The 23864-nt window shown below is 37.1% G+C and overlaps 1 protein-coding gene across 2 annotated transcripts; it reads right to left on the reverse strand.

Moving 5' to 3' along the window:
* Positions 1–506: 506 nt before the first annotated feature.
* LOC121426225 (beta-galactosidase-like) lies at positions 507–21257 on the reverse strand. 2 transcript variants are annotated; one of them, XM_041622446.1, is made up of 14 exons: positions 21103–21257; positions 20126–20295; positions 18766–18916; positions 17452–17512; positions 16314–16408; positions 15228–15408; positions 14522–14580; positions 13786–13907; positions 10705–10867; positions 8413–8577; positions 5923–6030; positions 5415–5546; positions 3687–3947; positions 509–3239 (listed from the first exon to the last, which is right to left on the reverse strand). In XM_041622446.1, exons 1-14 carry the CDS (start codon positions 21166–21168, stop codon positions 2991–2993), a joined length of 1983 nt encoding a protein of 660 aa, XP_041478380.1. In that variant the 5' UTR covers positions 21169–21257; the 3' UTR covers positions 509–2990. The 2 variants fall into 2 exon arrangements, with proteins under 2 accessions (XP_041478379.1, XP_041478380.1); XM_041622445.1 differs by lacking the exons at positions 13786–13907; positions 21103–21257 and adding an exon at positions 13579–13700 and having other exon boundaries at positions 507–3239; positions 20126–20249.
* Positions 21258–23864: the final 2607 nt, after the last annotated feature.

The following is a 23864-nucleotide window of genomic DNA, read 5'->3' on the forward strand; positions in this document are numbered from 1 at the left end:
AGGGGCCGACAGTTTTCCCGCGATATTTAAAAAAAAGTTTGTTTTTTATTTCAAATTAATTCATTGACTTTTGGTAAATCACGATACAGACAAAAAATTATAAGTATACAAATATTTTGCAAACTCTTCATATTTTTTTATTGTAGTGCTACTGGAAATTTGAAGTAGCACCTCTTGATTTCCTTCATCCAGTCACTTAAAGTTGCTTGTAACTTTCAAAAACGGCTTTATGAAACATGCCATGGGGGTTGTATCATTGCATTATATGACGAATCCATTAACAGCATCAGCAATCACAACTATTTTAGTGTGGTAGGTTTCACAGTACACCATGTATCTTTCTTGGGCAAGTGTTGGTCCAGAAAAGGACCACCCAATCTCAACGTTTCGACAAGTGTGTTCTTGTCGTCCTCAGGAGAACGACAAGAACACACTTGTCAAGATTGGGTGGTCCTTTTCAGGACCAACACTTGCCCAAGAAAAATACATGGTGTACCGTGAAACCTACTACACTTTTCTTCTTCGCCATGGAAACCAAGTTCAGAAGTTACACAACTGTTTTGTCATAAAAATATTCATTATTTAATGTTTACTTTTTAAGTACATATACAGAGTATAAAGAACCAAGAGGGTTTTATTTCCTTTGGAAAAACTGGAGGATTAGAAACTGAAAAAGACACAGCGGGATCCCAGCTAAATATGGCAGCTAAAACTTAGATCAGCTTTTTGTTGATGTACCCTAAAACTTGATCTTATACAATGATCAAATTTGCATTTGATTTGCCATTATTTTCATCACCATTTCCATGCATCATTTACTACATAAAAAAATCAACCTCCATAAATGAATACAGATACAGTTCCAAATTTACATACACATACATGTGTAAACACATAGGCATAATAGCAGACAAAAAAAAATATGCACAAATATTTTTTTCTCATCAAAGTAATAAGAATTAAGACAATTCTATTAATAGAATAACTACAAATACACTACAAATTGAAATGAATTGAAAGTAATAAAGACATCAATCTAGATCATAATCCATAACAGTATGCCTAATCGGGTGTTGCAAAAACCTTGCAATCAATGTTAGGTCTTAAAATCAATTAAAAGACGTCTTTTAATCCAACAAATTAATAAGATTAATTGCTTGTCTGCTTCATGGATCATCAAAAATAAATTCATCTACAGGTTTCTAATTGTTGAAATTAATCCATCACTTGTAAATTTGCAATTGATTGCAAATATATTCTTGCAACACCCGCTAAGCCCTATTAATCAACATGGTCTCCAATCCAAACATTACCTCCTGCACCAACTTCCATGTTTCTTTTCTTTCTTTTCTTCTTTTTTTCATTGCACAGTGACAATTGGGTACCATACAGAATTTGTAGCTACGTTTAAATTCATTACTTCTACGTATTTCAGTTTTTACTTTTCCCAGAAAATAAAAATGTAATTTTTTTTTAAACCTGGTTTGAAATAATGCTTCGCACCCTGTGATGAAATTTGAATAGATCCATTACAAAAAATTAATACACAAACTCCTGTATAGATAAGCATGATCTTCCAAATAATTTGAAAAATAATTATTTGAATAGAAACTCACTGGTAAAAAATATATACAAGCCTGAAGTGTAGTATACAGTGTAAAGTTTTAGCATATTTAGATATCTGACAGATTTTATAATATAAATAGAAACCTAGCAGTTTTAACCTGATTCATCCGTGTTTTCATTAGTTATAGAGAAAATCATAGTACTGTATGATAAAAAAAATCAGGAGGCTAAAATAAACGGTACTTGCATGAAGTAACTAAAAAGTAAGAAAATCATTTTGAAACCAAAAAACAAAGGGTGCATATATTTCATGAACCAATAATATGGTTATATCTGCATAAATAAATGACAGCCTCATGATCAAAACACCAATTAAAATAATAGCAACATGCATAACTGATTTTGCACAGTAAGACTAGAGAAACATCAAAGCCAATTTTGGCAAGATCTAACTACAGTACATCACCAAAGTTATCATTTTTAGTTGGTCAGTAGTAAGACAGGCAAAATTAAGATTGTGTGCAGCTTTCTTTCCCCTTTCAAGATGAATAAAGATATGAGGTAAGATTATGCTAGGACTTGTTGCATAAAAGATACTGATATTGGTAACTTGCCATACAGTCTGTGGTAACATGGAATCCTTGCTTTTGATTGGCCAGGAAAAAGATAGTAGACCTGGGGCACATTGCATAAAATTTGTTATGGTAACTTAACCGTTCAGTGGTAACTTCCATGGCAACCATATGCAACAGCCAATCAAAAGCAAGGATTCCATGTTACCACATAGTTGATATTGATTGGATGACTCAAACTCATTGTCAGACAATGTCACGGGGCCCGTTGCATAAAACTTTTGCCATAAAAAAACTCTGGCAAACAAAATTGTGCCACTGAAAATTACACATTAAATAACTCTGGCAAAAAATTCCCCTGAGTTTTTTATGGCAAAAGTTTCATGCAACGTGCCCTTGGCTGTACATTGACTTAAAACAATGAAAGGTTTCCTCTACGGGATAACACCACTCCATGAAATCAGGGTCCTACCAAATTTCTTTTACATCAAGGATCTTGCGGGGAAAGGAATACAGTATGAGAACAATATTAATTTCGCAACTACATACTAGAGATGAACTTTGATGTTTGCCATAACATTGTATTGGCTCAGTTGGTAGAACGTCCGCCTCACAACCGGAAGGTCAAGCCCCCGCTGTATCAGACCAAAAAGACCTTTAGTGTTCAACAATTTCTTATAGGGATAGAGCAAGGTTAATCTGGCGCTGCTCAGGCCCACAATCAATTGGGCAAAATGAATTTTTGAAGGATTGCTTTTTCTGATTTCTATTTTACACAATAAAATATGGATTGGATTATTATTAAATATAACATCATAAAATCAATGTGAGATGTTAGTGAAAGCATGCCCTTCAGATTTTGTTCCCATATGCATCATGAAGATCAGAGCTGACAGTAGCATTGATGATCGGTCGGTCTATAAACTCTACCGTACAAGGTTCCGTCTGATTTAAACATGGTGGTCTCTCAAGTTCTAAAAGAAAGACCGTATTCTTGGCTGGACTTGGTCTTATCAGGTTCGAAGGAACAAACAAGGTGATCTGAGGTCCAGCGAGAGGCCAGTACCGACCCAGGTTGAAGTCGTTGATGAAGGCTTGGCCCTAAGAAAAAACAAAAGAAAGTTGCTTGTGGTTTGATAAAGTACCTCAAAAGGATGAATTAAATTTGTTGAAAGTAGAAAGTTTACTCCTAACAGAACGTAATATACTTTTTCTCTCCCTAGTGTATAAACTCTACCATATCCTTTTAGAGGAAATTAAAATCTAATGAACCAAAACCAACAAATAATCATAGCTGTTCGCGATAAGCAATCAGTTGGCAATCCAAGCAGGTTGCCTGGCATAGCAGCCAGTGACACATGTTTGGTGGAGTAATTATTCAGAGGCTGTTTCATAAAGAGCTACAACTACCAAACTTGCCATTATGGCAACTAATACATGTCTATAGTACTAGACTGAGGTCAACAATCATCAAGGTTTCCATGGTATAGCAACAATAGCAAGTTACCCTAAACTACATATACAGTATTACAGTAACTGCAACCTTACCTTGGTCCAGCCACTAGTCTTGAGGAACGTATCCTGTGGTGGATCTACTGCTGTAAGGTCGGGGAATGACCCAAGATAGAATGATGGTATGTAACCACCATCTTTCCAGTGGGGCGCCCTCTCTTGGATGAAGTTCCCAGTCTTGCGGCTCTGCTGAAGACGGAGGGCTTGGAGTTTGGGAAGGACATTGTCCAAGTCCAAGGAATAGATGGACCATTTTGCAAGGATGGTGTCGTCTAATGTGACATTACTGATGATGCCCTGTGGAATGGAATAAAACCAAGTATGTACAAGAGAGAAGAAATAACAACAATATCACTAATTAAAATGATAGCAATAAACTTAAAGACAAATTTATACAAAAAATTTGATATTTGAGCATTTCCACATGACATCTTGACCACCATTTCACAAATATGAATCAACTTTGGTCACTATACATACGTATATGAAAACATACATTCTACTTGTCGGTTTGATGGACAGGTTTTTCTTGTTTTTTCTGCTTCTGTGAATGCTCTATAATACCCTTTTTACACATGCTAAAATTTCCTTAACCCCGTACTATAGTACGGGGTTAAGCTTAGAACACTTTCTTTTTACACAGCATTTTTGCAAAGTGGGATAACCCCACCTATAGAACGGTATTATTTGGCTCTGCAAAAAAGCAGGGTTATCCCAGCAATTGCGGTGCTATGAGTGATAGTACGGGTTAAGATCGCTTGTGTAAAACGAAAGTGGGCTAAGCACTACCATTCATGCCCCGCAACAGAGCTGGCCATGTTGTCCAATCAGAGGTAAGCATAATGAATATCCATAAACAGCGAACACGGCGATGAGAAAAAGTGCACGTTATAAGTCAGCCAGTTGGAATTCGTGTTTTAATACTTTCCTCATCGATGTTCGTGAATATTTATGAGCTACTACTAGTCCGGGGTCAGCGAGTTTTATGTGTGAAAAGCGAGCATTCCTTACCCGGGGTTAGCAATAACAATTTGACATGTGTGAAAAGGGGAAAAAATAATACGAGGTTAAGGATAGTACGGGGTTAGCGAAAGTCCGGGGTTAAGAAAATCCTGTGTAAAAAGGGTATAACAGTCTAAAACTGCTGAAATCACTCGATCTGATAAGCTAATACTACATTCGTAATAGCAATGGTAAATTGCCGATTCCTCTACTGCCAACTTGTCCAGTCACCACATCATCTCATTTCATTTAGTGTAATGCCCTTCCATCCAACATTTTGTCTAAAAATCATTTGGTCCAATGACTGTTTAGTCCATTCATCACTTCGTTCAATCACCATTTCATCTATGACCATTTCGTCTCATAACCAGTTGGTCTAATATCCATTTCATTCTCATTCATTTTGCACAATTAATACTTAGTCCAATTAGACCAAATGGTATATGGACTAAATGGCTATTGGACCAACTGGTTATTAGATGGAATGGTGAGTGGAAGAATTGGCAATTAGACTATGGGGATAGTGGATGAACTGATGGTAAACCAAATGATAGACGAGTTGGTAATTGAATGAATTCGCATTAGGCCAATTGGCAATTGGAAATTAACCATAGAAATCATGGATTTCCAATTATAACAGGTTTTTATGACACCAATTATAACAGGTTTTTATGACACATGGCCTGAAATTGGAATGAAAACAATGAGGAACAATAAAGAATATTGGAATCCAAATAAATAAATACATCATAAATCACCTACCTTGGGATCAAACATTCCTGACCCATAGTTGATATGGCCTTGGTTCTCTACGAGGATGTCGAGGGTCATCCCTTCAATCCCTGTGATGTTCATTGAGGTTGCGTTATTTCTGTTCAATGTTCCAACCCAGACCTGAATAATGACAAGGTAACAAAAAAGGTAGGTTTGTCAAATGCCATAACTGAAAAAAGCATGAACCTTTAGCATTTCACCTGTGCAATGCAACATGTACCTGTAATCTATTAAGCTGCAGAGGGGAAGTTACAAATTGTTGCAGAGGTTTGAGGTTCCAGGTACAAGGCCTGGGTCACCTGTTTCAGAAGTGACTTTGTGGGTTGAAAGTGTTTACATATAAATTATGACTTTGAAGAATATTGAAAACAAAATAGGAAAGCTATAATGTTTTTTATTTTACTGATATATCACCCAAGTCCTTTTGCGTAAGTAGGGCACAGTATAGGTACCTCAATTGCCAATGTGAAGAGAGAAATGAGATCGTAATAATTACCTGATCAACAATGATGTATCCTCGATCTCGGATTCCTTCTATAGTTAGGTTGGTAGGAGTTGTGTAGTTATGTATTAGCTGGGTACGATACAGCATGAATCCTTGATACTACAATCATACAAATAATAAAAATGTTGATATATTAGAGCGTAGCATTGTTCTACAGTGACCTCACAGATGCCATGTTCCATTTCGGTTCATAAATAAATCGTCAGCGATAATCCGAAAACCCATTTCAGAGAAATCAACCTCAAAGTTTACTGTAGTTTTCAACACGTAGTTCCCCTGCCTTACAACGTATTCATTGCCAGAAAAATACATGGTTGGAAAGACCAATACAATTGCTTGACATTACACAAAGCCAAGGATCAGAGAAGAAATTGAAAAACAGCTATATGCTTGTTATTTCAGTTTGACTAGTTTATATTTTCCCTGTACAAAAACACCATATGCGATACAACAACCCTGACCGCGACTTCACTGTGCGCTGTAAGCCAAAACGTATCGCTTTTTCACGTGCAAAGTCAATGCAGTGGCGATACAACGGTTTGACTACCTGCCAGGTGCCTGCGCATATGCATATTAAGTGTTTGAACTGTAAGTTTCATATTTTAACCAGGCCTTGTCCTCACTTCTGTCCATTGGTGGCAGGCGCCAAAAAATTCAGAGGGGTCCACCTGAAATTTAGGGATGGACATGGGTAAACAAGTGGAATGCCTCTGGCCGTCTCACCTGCATCATGCAGTTCAATATAGCAGCAGTGCTGACTTTGAAAACTACTCTAACTCGCACAAGATGTTCAGTGATACATGGTTACTCTTATGTCCACTTTTTATGAACTAGACCAATAAACTTACAGAGATATGTTGGTTATTCAACAAAAAACCCCAACATGGCCAAAGTTCATTGACCTTACATGACCTTTGACTTTGATCATGTGACCTGAAACTCGCACAGGATGTTCAGTGGTACTTGATTACTCTTATGTAAAAGTTTCATGAATCAGATCCATAAACTTTCAAAGTTATGATGGTAATTCAACAGATACACCCAATTCGGCCAAAGTTCATTGACCTTTGACCTTGGTCATGTGACCTGAAATGCACACAGAATGTTCAGTGATACTTGATTACTCTAATGTCCAAGTTTAACGAACTAGACCAATAAACTTTCAAAGTTATGATGGTAATTCAACAGATACCCCCGATTCGGCCAAAGTTCATTGACCCTAAATGACCTTTGACCTTAATCGTGAGACCTGAAACTTGCACAAAATGTTCAGTGATGCTTGATTACTATTATGTCTAAGTTTCATGAATCAGATCCATAAACTTTCAAAGTTATGATGGGAATTCAACAGATACCCCCAAGTCGGCCAAAGTTCATTGACCTTACATGACCTTTGACCTTGATCATGTGACCTGAAACTCGCACAGGATGTTCAGTGATACTTGATTACTCTTATGTCTAAGTTTCATGAATCAGATCCATAAACTTTCAAAGTTATGATGGGAATTCAACAGATACACCCAATTCGGCCAAAGTTCATTGACCTTTGACCTTGGTCATGTGACCTGAAACGCGCACAGGATGTTCAGTGATACTTGATTACTCTAATGTCCAAGTTTAACAAACTAGACCAATAAACTTTCAAAGTTATGATGGTAATTCAACAGATACCCCCGATTCGGCCAAAGTTCATTGACCCTAAATGACCTTTGACCTTAATCGTGAGACCTGAAACTTGCACAAAATGTTCAGTGATGCTTGATTACTATTATGTCTAAGTTTCATGAATCAGATCCATAAACTTTCAAAGTTATGATGGGAATTCAACAGATACCCCCAATTCGGCCAAAGTTCATTGACCCTAAATGACCTTTGACCTTGGTCATGTGACGTGAAACTCATGAAGGATGTTCAGTGATACTTGATTAACCTTATGTCCAAGTTTCATGAACTAGGTCCATATATTTTCTAAGTTATGATGACATTTCAAAAACTTAACCTCAGGTTAAGATTTTGATGTTGATTCCTCCAACATGGTCTAAGTTCATTGACCCTAAATGACCTTTGACCTTGGTCATGTGACATGAAACTCTACTGGATGTTCAGTAATACTTGATTAACCTTATGGCCAAGTTTCATGAGCTAGGTCCATATACTTTCTAAGTTATGATGTCATTTCAAAAACTTAACCTCAGGTTAAGATTTGATGTTGACGCCGCCGCCGTCGGAAAAGCGGCGCCTATAGTCTCACTCTGCTATGCAGGTGAAACAAAAATTGGACAAGCAAAGAAATGAAAATAAAAGTTTATCAACAGAAATTTTAGGGGGGTCCGTCCCCCCACCTCAAATTTAAAGGGGGACAGGACCCCCCTCTCCCCCCGCCTATGCTTCTGTCAGAGATCAACATTTTCAATACATCGAGTATACAATGCTAAGAGAGTTGAAATCTAGAAGGGCTCCCTCTTGTGTTCATCATCCTACCTGCTTCATGGTTTCCATGGTGATGGGATAGTCTGCGTAGATCGGTCCGTAGGGGCAAAGCTGATCTAAGACATCATAGATAGTTGCTGTGAAGGCCATGTCCACCACACCGTAGGGATATTTCTTTGTTGGAGGGGGTACAGGTCCAGGTGGCAGAGGAAGGTACTAAAAGACGCCAAAGAAAGTGATAATAATAATAAATAATAATCAAGATACCACAAGGGAAAGATCAGACATTTAAGTGAGTTTTTAAAATGCTAGATTAATGCTCAAGGGGAAGGGTGCCCACTAGTGTTGAGTAAGTATACCATCGCACATCAGCATGCTGCTGTGAATAAAACCTACATGGTGAAAAATGAGAGAGGGCACAAGGGCAGCACATGGGAATAATTCCACCTTTTACATGTATTACCCAGAACCCTCAGAAACCTCTGAAATATATTAATGTCCAATTTAAGAAAAAAAAATTGGATTAAGAAAAATTGAAATGTCAAAATTGTCTATTCCTTCACCCCTCCGCCATTTCTCTCATATGTTTTGTACACAACCATATCGCGATACACAAAGGTAAAAAAAGGTTGTTACTCAACGCTGCAGGGCGCTCTTCCCAAGCGTTTCATTGCAAGCTCTAAGTACTGTCTGATCTTCCCCATGTATATTTGATATTATTACCTGAATGAGGCATTTTGGAGACATGATATAAACGCGTATTTTGTCTATCTAACTGATTAACTCAACATAAACTACGTCACAATGGCTCGGTCAGCGATCAGCTGAATGACGAGTGACCATAATATTCGTACACCCCTCCTCCCCGAAAAGAGTAATTTTCCTACTGCACCTACGTACAATAATTAGCGGTCCATAATATCCGTATTCCGAGCTCATCAATCCCCAGCGCATTTGTGGATGCGTATAAAGAGATACGCTTCATAAGGATCCGCGCACCAACAATATACGTCATAATAAAGACAACGCTGGATCCGAGCGATTGTAAGTACGTCACAATGGTAAAGTGCAGAATTGACACTAGAGGCTTGACCAAGGTAAGTCCAACAATTTGGTTATATAATCTATCAATATGTTAATTTAATGTACCAGAAAGTGGTAACAGGTAATAATAATAATATTGACTGGCGTTACTTTCAGGAGATACCAAAAATATTTCCCTCACTAGACCCATATTGCCCTTGTCTACGACTCAGGGCAATATGAGACTAGTTTGGGAAATATATTTGGTATCTCCCTCAAAGCCAGTCAATATTATATAAATAGTATCTGTATAGCGCTCATCACAAAATATGCATCCAATTGCTTTAATGAAATAATAGAAATACAGCAGGAAGATACAACAATATCCAATATAGCAAGTGCTTAACAAAATAAATTTTTTATGGTAACTTGGCCAACATGATAAGTACCAACAAGGCTCAGCAGTCATTCAAAATCAAATTTTTCATTGTAGTTAAAACTATAACAGTAAACTGGACATAATCATAGCATCATTGTCTTTTTGAAATGAGGCTATGGAGTTACCTTCATGTGTAGAAATGAAAAAGTAAAATTTAAGTGGACATTTTGTTTATTTGTCATTTACATTCAAGCTGCTCTGCCATACTTTGGCAAAAGGAAGCACGTTACAAAAGTATCATTTTGGTCATTTACATAGGCGTCAATGTAATTTAACAGCATATTTTCTTCAATATCTTTCCATAGAATGATAATTTCTTCCCCAAATTTTGCCTGAACATGCAACATACAAAGGGTGTTTCAGAAACAACAATAACTCAAATTTGACTGATGTCTCACTTGCTTCCTTTTGCCATAGTTGGGCAGCGTAAATACCAAACCCCTTGGTACATTGTATGTACACCAAGGTATACCACTCTGATGACTTTATAGGAGGCTGAAAACATCAACAATTATTTTTACATTGTATGCTTCTCATATTTATTGTGCTCTTTTTACATGCTTTAATATAGAGGAAAAAAACTTTTTTTTCCACACATAACAATGATTTGAGCACCGAATGAGCTGATAAATTCAAATTGTACTGAAGAGATACGTGTCATCATTGGCTATCGTTAGTTAAACCATATCTTTAGACTAGTCTGAATGTAAAGACCCTGATCCCGGTTTGTAAGGAAAAAAATAACGCAAGACCAGAGTATATGGGTGGATACATAGTCTGTCGCTTCAGACCTGTTGCTCACGTTCTATGTAAAAGCTTCACACTCGTACAGGCAAAGACAAAAGCTGCAACTTTCGCCAAGGTCATAAGCTATTTCTCACCTTGCCAATGACGTTTCTAATCGCAATGTACTTTGGGGTAGGGTCCCCTGCCTCCGTCAGTGGTGCATCGTAATCATAGGTGGTTGGTTGGGGGTTGTACATGTTGCCTCCGTAATTAGCTCCATTCCAGAAACCAAAATTAGTGCCTCCTTCGAACATGTACCTGTATGGGGAGAAACATTCAATGTAAAAACAGCGACCACCTTTACAACGCATCATCTTCATAGGTAGTCAACTGGGGGTTATAGTTTGGATAAATAGCTAATAGTGTACAATGCCTACTTAGCTTGTAGTACACAACCAAATGGGAGGCTGAATGTTAAACATTTGTACTGTTGCACACACGACGTACCATCCAAAATGTACCATTGCATGGCTTTAGGAGGTGACATCACTATACAATTTAATTCACTGCGCTCAGAAAAAAATAAAGATGAAGATGAAATATGCCTATAGCCTACTGGCTAAATGCGCAGTGCTGCCAAAGGTCGTGTGCACTTTTGGGATTTTGCTTTCTGCTTTCAATTTTTTTACTCCCTTTTCAAAGATTACTGCAGGAAAAAAAAAAATTTCATATTTTTGCTAAACTTCAAGGCATTGTACAACACAAATAGCGAATATTCTTATTCATGCAATGGTGTGAGATTTTGCATTCAGTGAAAGAGAAACTCTATTCAACTCAGCTAACACCTCGTTGAATAGAGCATCTTTCTTTTACCTCATGCAAAATCTTGCACCATCGCACTCATGCCTATTCGCTATTTGTACATGTACATGTATATTATTCATAAAGAAATGCAAACCAATATCAATAAATTAAAATTAAGAAACTAATATTGATATAGAGATGTAAACCTGGGGGGTGTTTCACAAAGATTTACGTATGACTTTAAGTCGCACTTAAATGCCGACGCGTACATGTTATGCAACATGCGATCTTATTGATAGATACGCAGTAGCTCCCGTCCTCGTGACATGATCCGACCAATTCGGACAAAGCCTTTCATACCATACGCAACTCGGTATTTAAGTGCGACTCAAAGTCATACTTAAATCTTTGTGAAACACCCCCCAGAAGGCATAAATCTTTGCAAAAGAAAATCATGGAGCGGAAAATTAAATCTTAGGCAGGAGAGAAAGAGGTTGAAAATTGAAGTTGGCTTAGAAATAGTGAGATGACGGGTACAAAGACAAATCAATGCTGTGAGATTGCATTGGACAGAGAAAGATGGGAAACCATGACATCTAACCTCTTTAACCCTAAAAGGTCTGGGCTATTTTAGATGTAGTGAGGACTGGGGGTGGGCCATGATGGCCCCCCCCTTCTGATCTCGACCGCGGTTCACGCGATGGCACTGAAATTTGGCACGCACCTTCACCACACAACCTACAAGCTAGTATTAAAAAAAATTCTAAAAATAATTGTTTTTTAATCATTATGAATGAAATATGCAAATTTTTCATGAAAAACATTATTTGCATATTTAACACCCTATTTCACGTCAAATTTTCTTTTTTTGCAGATGTCATCTTTGTAACCTAATTTAAAGGTTTCCATAAAGAAAAATTGCAAAAGCCAATATTTTTCTTATGTATTTCTTTGTTTTTAGAATTTTTTATGTATTTCTCTGTTTTTTCATCTTTTGTTTTTCTCTGTTTTTTAATGGAAATTATAACAGATTATTTAACAACTAAATTAATTAAGCAAACCAATTACAACAAAACAATCACCCTTTTTATGAACTTCATATCCCATAGACTTTGTACACAAAGTATAAAGATGAGCCATTTTCGGCATGAGATTGCCTCGTAAAAAGTCATGTGACGTCGCGAATGTATACCCATGTATGTCCCGAATTTGGTTTCAAAAGTTGCGCGAGACTTTAAAGAAAAAAGTCACAACATTTTGCGGTGCTATCTTTTTTGCATTTTGGAAATATTTTGCAAAGCCCATGAGCCCCCCACCAGTCCTTTAAGGGTTAAAAAAGAAGAAATAGCAAATGAGATGGATGGAAATTGGCTCCATTCCAGAGGCAAAACAAGTGCCTCCTTTAAAAATTTACCTGCATGGGGGATGACAGAAAATAGATTTGATTAATGCTTACAATAATATGTAGATGCAAAAAAAAACCTGCTCAAAGCTCACCTTATTCAGCAGATAATTCTCTTAAATGGCGCAGTTGTGGGTCAAGTCACAGGAGGTGTGCATCGGCTGTGATTATCAGCTTTAATTGCTTTTACCAAACTAATTTTGTTTTACTACGCTCATTTAACTTTAATATCTGGTGATAATTTATAATTGTGCAGAATAAAGCACCCATTTCAAGCACCTTTTAAATGTTTTATTACATCATTTCATTCTGCTAATAATGCACACACTAAGTATCCAAAATAACTCAAAAATTTCCAAAGATGAACCCAGAATAATCCAGCTGGTCACTGTCTGTCAAATGGAATTTTCTAACTTTGAAAGAGCTTTCCAAATACATTAATTAGCATTAGTTGCCTCTAACCTCTGAAAATGACATTGAGAAATAATTGAGAGCTTTTTCCCAAAGCATAAGAGCAATTTTGGTCTGTGAGTGACCAAAGAAAAGAAAAAGCTGATATTGCAAAAAGCTTGTTGTTTTTTAATATAGTAAATTCACAACATGGCAAAAAAAAAAAATCAATTGAAATAGAAAATCTGAAATCAGCTTCAAAGCTCAAATCTCACATCCCTGGCAATTACTGATCAAAAGCAAGAATTGTAGCAAATCATTTTATGCGATGTGCAAGTGCATTGATTAGAAGACCATTTGCAAGTACCATCACAAAATGTATTTTGGCATCTTCATAGTCTATTGCATGCATAACCCAGCCACCTGAACTCACATATTAACATTGGCATCTAACGCCAATATCTTGTCGAGTGTTGTACAGATTTTAGATGTGTTTACGGTCGTATGTTTGCTCCCCCAGTGGTCTATTCCACCAGTGTAGAATTCTGAATTAACCTATGAAAGATATACAGAACAAATTGACCTAGAAATTAATATTAATCAATATACAATCACGACTATTCCAGCCGTCTAAACTCACATGTTCACATTTGCACCTAAAGCAAGCATCTTATCAAGTGATGTACAGACGGCTGATGTTTCCACCGTCTGATGCGGTTGCTCCCAGTGGTCCAGCCAGCCTGTATAAAATTCTGAATTTACCTAGAAAAAGATTTTTATAAATAGGTAGAGTAAGTATTGCTGTGCTTTATAACGTGCACCCTGCAATCAAACTGAAAGTGGAATTTAAAAACTGATGAGAGATTTCGATCCATACCATGTATTGGGTCTGTTGAACGGCGAGGTCTCTAATTACATTAAGTAATCATTTCTGATTGATACAGGTCTTTAAAACCAGAAAAACACATATACTACTTTCAAAGGCTGGCAAAGTCATTTGTCTGCAAGAGTCAAACTCCACAAAAAATCAGTGAAAATCCTGTCTTGAAATTTGTAAAATGCTGCTGAAGTTTGTTTTTGTTTTGTTTCAGGTTTTTTTCAGAGCAATATGCGTACATGATATTTAATGCGTAATCTGACTGATGGATGTGAGATAGTGTGCATCCCGTGTGCATGATCTGACCAATAAGCTGATGTGTTATATGCTGCACGCAAGTGAAATTTAAGTACGACTCGAAGTGAGACAAAATCATTATGAAACACCCTACCCCCCAACCAAAAAAAAAACTATTAAGAAGACATGTTTTCACTCCAACCACCAGGAATATTTATAATTTACTATTTAGAGAGTAACAAGTGAAAAAAGTAACACTTACTAATGGTCCCTTTGGTTCAAATTTCCTCATTTCTTGGAAAACTGCTGTAAGATTGGAGCCTTTATAAAAAGAAAGAAAAATGTATGTACTTTCTTTAGAGAAAAGGAGGGAAATAAATGAAGAGAGAGAAAGAAAAACATTGCACATAAAAGCATAATTCGTGAGAGAATCAAGAGAATTGATCATTAGTTAGGAATTCATGACTCTCTCAGTCACCTTTTCTCTCTTTATATATGCCACTGTTACAATGACAACTTGCTTTCTCTCTCTCTATCTTTCTTTGTGTCGTCTGTTTTTTTCTTTATGTAATCATATTCCTATCTATGTGTATTACTTATCGAACTAGGTCTATCGAAGTATCTATCTATCATCATCATAAAACTGACACTCCAATTCAGTTGCTTTTTGTCTACTTTTGCAGCATCATATCAAATCATATAGCATGCCAAATCACAAAACAATTATAATTTGCTTTAAAAAACCAAGAATTGAAATATGTATATACTGCAAATGTGCAGTATAAATACAGGATTAGAGCTTGTCTGAGGCAAATGCAATCGCCAAGGCACTATTTCTTCTGTTCATGCGGCTGGTCAACCAGAGTCAACAAAAGCAAGCGGGGGCTGGTAACGTTGGTCACATGTGCCAGAGGGAAACCGTTTTTCACCATGAGTCCAGACTCTAAAGATGACCCCTAACAACTGACCTGAACCAAAGTCTATGGTAGCGTACATATCCTGCAGGGAACCGCACTGTAGCATGTGATCATTAGGTCCATCTGTGGTAAAGAGAACTACGTCTGGACCAAGGTTCTTCCTAAACAAATGGTACAGTTCTCTCTGGTAGGCGTGGTCACACGTCTTGTAACTTCCATACTCATTCTCAACCTACATATCAGGAATGAAAATAATATTTATATAGCACTTATAACATATTTCTAAGCACTTTATACGTCACAAATATCATTTTTATGACAAAAGTTATGACATCCACCAGAATATTGATTCTGTCATATATCAGAGAGAAAAGACAAAATATGAAGAATATTTAGAATACAGACCCCGATATCATGAATATTGCATCTTTACCCTGTCTTTACACTAGTGAAAGCAGATTATTTAATTATATATTAAATCATAGTAAGATAAATATTTATTTCTACTAACCAGTAAATGGGCTTTGGTCAATTACAGTCTTCCCAAATGTCACATCTTCTTCCAATATTTCTAGTATTCTGAAGATCTAATTTGCTCAATGTCTTATCCTCTTTATTCCAGAGATTTTTCTCAGACAACTTCCCACAAAAATTGATTTATAAAATTCTCTGTACATGACTCTATATCACACCCCTATTAAACAAACAAAACTATATGACCCCAATGACCACTCCACGAACGAAACCCGCATACATTCATAATTCTGAAGCTTCATTATTCCGAAGGTTCGGATATTCTGAATGTTCGTTATTGCGAAGGTTCGTATTTCCGAAGGTTTGTAATTCCGAAGGTTCGTTAGTCCGAAAACGAAGGTTCGTAAGTCCGAAAACGAATGATTGACAAACCTTATTTCGTTTTCGGACTCGAACCTTTGAAACAACGAACCTTATTTCGTTTTCAGATTAACAAATCTTCGGAACATCGAACCTTATTTCGTTTTCGGATTATTGAACCTTCGGAATAACGCCACAAATATTCGGATTAACGAACCCTTTTACATTTTCAAATTAACGAACATCGAGGTATATGCAATTTACGTGTTTCAGAACTTAAAAAGTGTAACCAACGAAACCTACCTGAACCATGATTATAGGACCTCCGTTGGCGTAGAGGTACGGCTTGACCTTTGGCAGGAAGTAATTCATCCACTGCGTGACATGAGCCATGTATACTACAACAAAGAGATCAACATAATCCTAACATTACATATTTATGAATGTTTGTAGGTGTTGTGGTGTAGCAGGTCTGGCTCTTGCCTCGTAATCAGAGGATCATGTTAAAATCTCACCACGGACCAGCGTCCTTTGGCAAGGCGTCAATCCACACTTTGCCACTCTCCATCCAGGTGTTAAATGGGTACCCAATGGGACGCAAAAGCTTAATGTACATGTACATATATAATGCCTAGCAATTTAATCTTAATATTTCATACCTACACATTTAAGCGCTGTGGAGTAGCAGGTCTGGCTCTAACCTTGTAATCAGAGGGTCATGTTCAAATCTCGCCAAGGACTATCGTCCTTTGGCAACGCGTCAATCTAAACTTTGCCTCTCTCCATCCAGGTGTTAAATGGGTACCTGGTAGGATGCAAAAGCTTATGTAAAATGCCTAGCAATTGAATCTTAGAACTCTTGTTGGAATGTTCCCAAGAGTGGTGAAAGTGGATACATTGTGTGTGGGCATGCCAGGACCCGAAGACCAGGTAATAATAATTACAATGCTTACAAACACAAAGTATTTTATATAAATGTAAATATCATTTTAGAATAGTACGCTATGATGAATGGAGGGTGGAGCACAATCTTTGAGATTATTTATTTACCATTTTAAGTCAATTTTTTTGGATGGTAGGTTTTTTAAATGGTTTTGATATTTGACCTCTTCATCTTAATATCTGAAAATGTTGACAGAAAAGTGCCCCAGAAATGGCATTAATTTGGCCACTTTTGCCTCTAGCTGTTATAAACTATTTGACTGGGAAGTGCTTCTGGAAATGGTAGTGACCTTGAATATAATTTTTACTCATCAAATTTGTTTGTCCCTCCTACAAAGTTTTCCAAGAACGATAATGTAACTAATTACAAATTCAATATCCATCTAAATGACAGATTTTCAATGAATACAAAGGATTGACATGGAGGTATATGAGTTCCTGCAAACAAGCAAGATTGAATTATTAAGAAAGCCCATGAAAGAATAAATCATCAACTCACAATCATTTGATGATCTGAGGACGAGGCCAGGGATGTCCAAAAGCCATGCAGGTAGACCACCCTGTCATAAGATATCAAAACAATGATGAGACATACGCTTCTCCACTGGGTGTTCAACTCTAGTAAATCCAATATGTTTGAGCAATACTTATATAATGTTGTCAAATTTTTAGGTTGAATTTTATTGTATATCATGCTGTTTGTTGTTCAATATACAGTGACGATGTAAATGAAAACATACAATTATAAAAAAAAGTTTGATCTTTTCTTTGATTCTGATATTCTATCATGAGATGTCCTATCAATAGTCCAGCTTTCTTGGGTTAGTAGTGATACCCCCCCTCCCCTTGCGGGCCAATGGAATGCTTTATTTCAAGCGATGTTTTATCCCAATGAAATCAATCTTCTTTTATATGTTATTCCAGGTGCCATAAACTATGATTCAACACTTACTTTAACAAGCATGCATTATATTTATACAACAAATATCTTAGTGCTCAACTACAGCTTCAACAAATAACAATATGTATATATGGATCCATTATTATTCTATCATATTTCAATGTAACACCCGTTTTATTTTCATTGGGATCATATATTTTGAATGATAAAAAATTAACAAAAACATGTGTAGCCCTACAATACATGTACTTGAATTTCACTTTCTACATACCAGGTAGGTGTTTCATAAAGCTGTTTGTAAGTTACCAGCAACTTTACGAATGACTGGCGATCCTTTCTTAGGTGCTAAATCAACATCAATGAACATTCGGTGTATGTCATTTACCGCAAAAAAGGATCACTAGTCGTGTGTAAAGTCATTCATAATGTAAGTAACAAACAGCTTTATTGGATGTTGTTTGAAGGTTTGCATGGTGGCATGTACAATTGCTGATGTGGTTTACGGTACACCATGTGGAGTGTTATAGAAACAGTGGATAGAAGAAGAGAAGAAGTGGATAGGCGAGAAAGTGGAGATTTGAGAATAGAGTATTCTTTCCGTCTTCACTCCTGAAGACGGACAGTCAACCTGTCCGAAACGTCGAGTCTCTCTACTACTCATCATCTCTACTCGCCGACTCAAGCCAGCAACTCCTCATCAGCTCTACTACTCAAGCTGTTCTCACTCAACATTCCTTCTGGTTTACAGTCCTTTTCAGGACTATTTTCAAGAAAGAATACTCTATTCTCAAATCTCCACTTTCTCGCCTATCCATTTTTTCTTCTCTTCTTCTATCCACTGTTTCTACATGTATAACACTCCACATGGTGTACCGTAAACCACATCAGCAAACAGCTTTATGAAACACCCACCAAGTCCCATTCACCACAGATGTATGGTCCTGCTCTGAGAATGACGGCTAGACCTGTATCATTGGCCTTCTTCAGGAATGAGACGATATCGTGATCACCTTCAAAGTTGAACGTTCCTGGCTTGAGCTCATGGAAGTTCCATATTACATACCTACAGAAGAGAGAGCAAGAGAGAGGGGGGAGAGGGAGACAGATAGAAAGAGGGGAATAGAGTAATAAATCGAATGGATAAGAAATACAGATTCAATGACATGGAGATGTCCAAGAAAAATAAAGATTCCAGCAGATCACTGGAATAAATTGACATTTCAAATCTTTTTCTCACCTCACAATGAAATTTCATTTGAAAAACCTTCTTTTACTCTTTGAGATATATATACATATATATATATTTATATATTCTTAACATTAACATTGACCAACAAAGTTTGAAAACAAACCTACTTAATACTTGTACATAAAAACATGACTTATAAAAATGACTTTAGACTAGAGCTGATTATCAATTAAAAGGGAAAGTTGTCCTTATAAATGGTGTATTAATTTTGAAATAAATTGTGATACTTGATGTGTATACAATCCCTCTGGCAGCTCATACAGGAAGCTATACTGATCACCACATATTAGTTGCACTGACCCAGATGTGAAATTCACGACCTTCAAATCAAATCAGATCAGTCCATTAATAACATAATAAAAATCTTTTATATTGCTTAGACTTGAGAAGTAACATGACAGCCAGAGACTTATCTGCAGTGCAAACCCTTCACTCAAGTTAAGGGTCTGAACTGCAGCCTACTTGTGTACCGAGGGCCCTCTCGCCCTGAATTGAAGGTTTGTATGTGCTAGTCTTTGCGTGAAGACACACTTGTTGATCAAAGTTTCAATCAGGGTCTGTGCCTGCACATTAGCCAGAGACCTGGATAGACACACAAAATTTAAAGAACTAACCCATTTACACAACTACACCAAAACAAAATTCTTGAAAGTTGAACAAGCTGATTCCCAATCAAATCGCGCGATTTGCATGCTGTCGCCAAGCGGAAGACAAAGAAATCAAGATGGCGACGTAAACACGGCCGTAAGCTCTTCCCATCTTTTCATAACAAATTTCTCTTTTTTTTTAATAAATAAAAAAAAAAATGATAAATATCGCAGAAATGTTGGAAATGAAGTTGGACCCCATGTACATGTTTTAAAGCTAGATCTTTCAGAGGGAAAGGAGAATTCTCGGGGGCTAAAGTTTCTGGTTTTGTACCCGTATGTGGGGAAATATAGGTAGGGATCCCAGGCGTCAGTGGAGAGTGACCATACGTACAGTATATGACTTTCACTCCCCAGACGCCTCCAGGCTACTTACGTCTGAACAGCATTCAATCCAGCCATCTTCATCTTATCCAATCTATCCTGCCAATAGAAAGCTGGAACTCTGCTGTAATGGAAGCTCCCCGAGACATAGCGGAATGGCTGACCATCCTTCAGAAACGTGTCATTGTCATAGTCGATGGTGAAAGAACGCTCCGGAAGTGCCTGGTGTGGTCAGAAAAAAATATTGATTTTCATTGAGAAACAAATAAAAGTATCCGGAAACAGCTCCTATAGTCAAACAAGTTTAATGAAGTTAACAACAATGAAATTTGTTTTAAACATGTTTGAGACTAGTATACAATGCCCTTCATATAGCAATTTACAAATTGTGACCCCCCATTTCAAAATTCAAAAATTATTAGACTCTAGTTTTCTATTTTCTTGTTTTCAATTTGAAAGTTTTGAAATATTCTATTTGATTTAATCTTAAAATTACACATCCTCACCTTGACCCTGAAAGTGGAACCCAATAGTTCTCAGGGGCCTGTTATATTCTGATCCCTCCGGACTTGACATCTACTAGATTTAACTTCTATAGTGTTTAATACCTGCCTGGTTGGGCATGTTGGGCAGAGTGAGCAGGTGACATGAGTGGCAGTTTACTTGTCTTTTTACACTTTGCAGGAACTTAAAAAGTTAAATTGGAGTTTGGAATAAAAAATTCATACTCATAGGCAGCGGGTTTTGAACTGATGGAACTAATCAATGTTAGTGTAGAAAATTCTATGGTTATTTTCTTTTGTTTGAACTTTGAACCAATAATTTCGTCTTTATACAAACGCTTATATCCCACGCTTCTTTACCGAAAATGAGCCTGAGCTCCCCGGGCCCAGGCCCGCCCGACGCGACACTGAGTTTGTGCAGCCGCAGCAGCCATGAAATTGCGGATTGCCATTGGCATTGCATGGCAGCAGCCGCAATTAATTTTCCAAACATGGAAAAACATATTGAAGTTGAATTCTATCTTACCTGTTTCACAGTCAGTACTGCCAAGCATACTATTAATTTCAATATATATGCTTTAAATCTTCCCATTTTCCAAAATCAAACAGAATTTGTCTGTAAATGAAAGAATTTTTCGGGTTCGTCTTTTTTTAATTCTCAATCGCAAACAAGCTGCTCACATGACTAGTCACATGATATTTTTTATGGGCGGGGCAAAATAAGAAACGGGGGGGGGGGGGGCGGGCTGCAGACGTTCGGTGCAATGGGATGGTTTCAATGTGTACACGACTGAAGAATTTTAATTTTAGCAGGAAGGATTTTTTTTTAATACATCAGTTTACAATGGGATTATCTATTTTGCTGATGGATCTGGGTCCTATTCTGAAAGGTCTGAGTTTCCTTCTCTTTTTTTTGTGGGAGGGCCGGGGTAGGGGTGTATATTTTTTAGTCAAAGACGGAGTAATTTCTTACTGGAACAAACTGCCTACAGAAGTAGTGGAGGCAAAATCAGTGGAAATGTTTAAACATCTGTTGGATAAATTTTGCTGCATGGGGGGGGGAAGATTTAAAACCTCCAATTCTCAACACACGTAAAGTTTCACAAGTTTAGACTGTTTAGACCGTCAATTACTAGAAGTAAAGATCGGAAAATCTACAGGAGAAGTTCTTCATTTCCGTACCTGTGATGTTGTTGTTATCATATGGCCCGGCCCGGACCCATTGCAACCTTTTAAATCCTGGATCCACCACTGTAGGCTTTTTACCAGCTCTTCTGGAAATATTAGTCGTCTTAAAGTTATACCTGTTTGTATAGAATTGGGCCATATTTCAAAATTTGATCCCAGAGAGAGTATATATATTCTCATTTTTTTATAATAACGTTTATATTTTTTTTTCCCAGGGTAGCCACTTCAGTTAATTGGGAAAATAGTCTACTAGATGGTGCTGTAAAACTTCTGTTATTACCTTTTTCAAATCTAAATGCTGAGCACCTAGCAAGAAGGCAGAAGGTCTCATTTTATGAGCCGAGGATTGATCCATGACCTCCCGTTCATGAGGCGGGCGGTCTACCACTGATCCATCATGCCCGGTTGGCCGTTTGGTTTACGCTAACCAGTTTTTCCTTGCGCTGATAAACGGGGGTATGAGAAATATTACATATTCAGTACTTAATTAAAGGGCCCTACTTCAAGATGAAAATAATATGATTTGAAAAGAATCAGACAAACACTGAAAATATGATTGGACACGGAGTAACAAAGTTATGACATGTAGATTTACATGATTTCGGGGGAAATTTATCAAAATCTTTGAATTATACCGGGTTGAATACTAATGCCCATACGGTAGTTTGTTTGCAAAAGGGATTAGATCCACTTTAGGCCAATCCGAGAAAAATCACTGTTTTTTTTCTCCCATATTGCAATATTTTTATGAGAAAGTAATTTTCATGATATACTACCCTACCATGTGAACATAAAAATTTGGTATAAAAAATCTGCCTGTCTTTATTTGTTTTAAATATTTTTTTTCCATCGTGGATCTATCCCCTTTTACATTTTTTTTTATTTTCTTATCCAGTTCCACAAACTGGAATGGATCCAACCCCTTTTTTAAAAAAGATGATTTTTCTTTGCCATTTTACTTACTGTTTTTTTTTGGCGGGGGGGTCATTAGAGCGACTAAAGTCTACAAATTGAGACCCCAACAATCAAATTTGATGAAAAATTTATCGAACTTCTTTTGCAAATAAGCTCTTCAGAAGAGTTTGCAAATTGGGGTTAGATACACTTCAGACCTGAATTCTCCATTCCTCCCAAAAGAAACATCTTGCAGAGAGGTAGAGATCTATAGAACACCTGTGCTCTTCATAATAGTATTCACCATGGCTGATGGAACCAGGGACCAGACCCCCCCCCCCCCCCCCTCCTCCCATGTAGTGAAAATTTGTAATATTCATATTTTAGTATAATCTGAAAGAAATTCAATCGATGACACGTAATGACTGACCTTCTAAATCATTTTGCAAAAAAAAATAAACTCAATTTTACATGTACTCGGTCGCTTCTCTCGCATACATCTTTTAACATACTTTCTTGTAAAATAAATAAGTGTACATTATTATGTTGAATTAAGTTTTTCGAAATGAAAAATAATATAATACCTTTATATTTAGATTGTGTATATATCTACTGGCTTTCATAAGAGGTTTGGGGCAGTGTATCCGCAATTGTTCACTTTAAACGATGAATGAGGGGGATTGAGAGAATGGATATAAAAATGGAAACGAAAATGTGTTCACAGTGTGTCCAGTGTGTTCACATTGTGTCTCTGTGTGTTCACAGTGTATTCAACATTGTGTACACAGTGTGTACAGTATGTTCACAGTGTGTTAGTGTGTCTCACAGTGTGTTCACAGTGTGTTCAGTGTATGCCCCCGTGTGTTCACAGTGTGTTAGTGTGTCTCACAGTGTGTTCACAGTGTGTTCAGTGTATTCCATAGTGTGTTCACAGTGTATCCAACAGTGTGTTCACACCGTATCCAACAGTGTGTTCACACCGTATCCAAAAGTGTGTTCACAGTGAATCAAACAGTGTGTTTAAAGTGTGGCCCTGTGTGTTCACAATGCGTTCAGTGTGTCCGACAGTGTGTTCACAGTGTGCCCCTGTGTGTTCAAAGTCATTCAGTGTGTCCCACATTGTGTTCACAGTGTATCCATGCAACAGTGTGTTCACAGTGTATCCAACAGTGTTTAACAGTGTATCCAATGTGTGTGCACAGTGTG

Source organism: Lytechinus variegatus, chromosome 13, assembly GCF_018143015.1.
Source record: "Lytechinus variegatus isolate NC3 chromosome 13, Lvar_3.0, whole genome shotgun sequence".
Classification (NCBI taxonomy): domain Eukaryota; kingdom Metazoa; phylum Echinodermata; class Echinoidea; order Temnopleuroida; family Toxopneustidae; genus Lytechinus; species Lytechinus variegatus.

Bases quoted from the DNA above. Each gene is read 5' to 3' on its own strand.
- LOC121426225 (XM_041622446.1), bottom strand. From the start codon at position 21,168: ATGGGAAGATTTAAAGCATATATATTGAAATTAATAGTATGCTTGGCA. The intron at 15,409-16,313 runs GTAGGTTTCGTT...CCTGATATGTAG, and splicing joins GTCCTATAATCATGGTTCAG to GTTGAGAATGAGTATGGAAG. The intron at 14,581-15,227 runs GTCAGTTGTTAG...CTTTTTATAAAG, and splicing joins TACCATAGACTTTGGTTCAG to GCTCCAATCTTACAGCAGTT.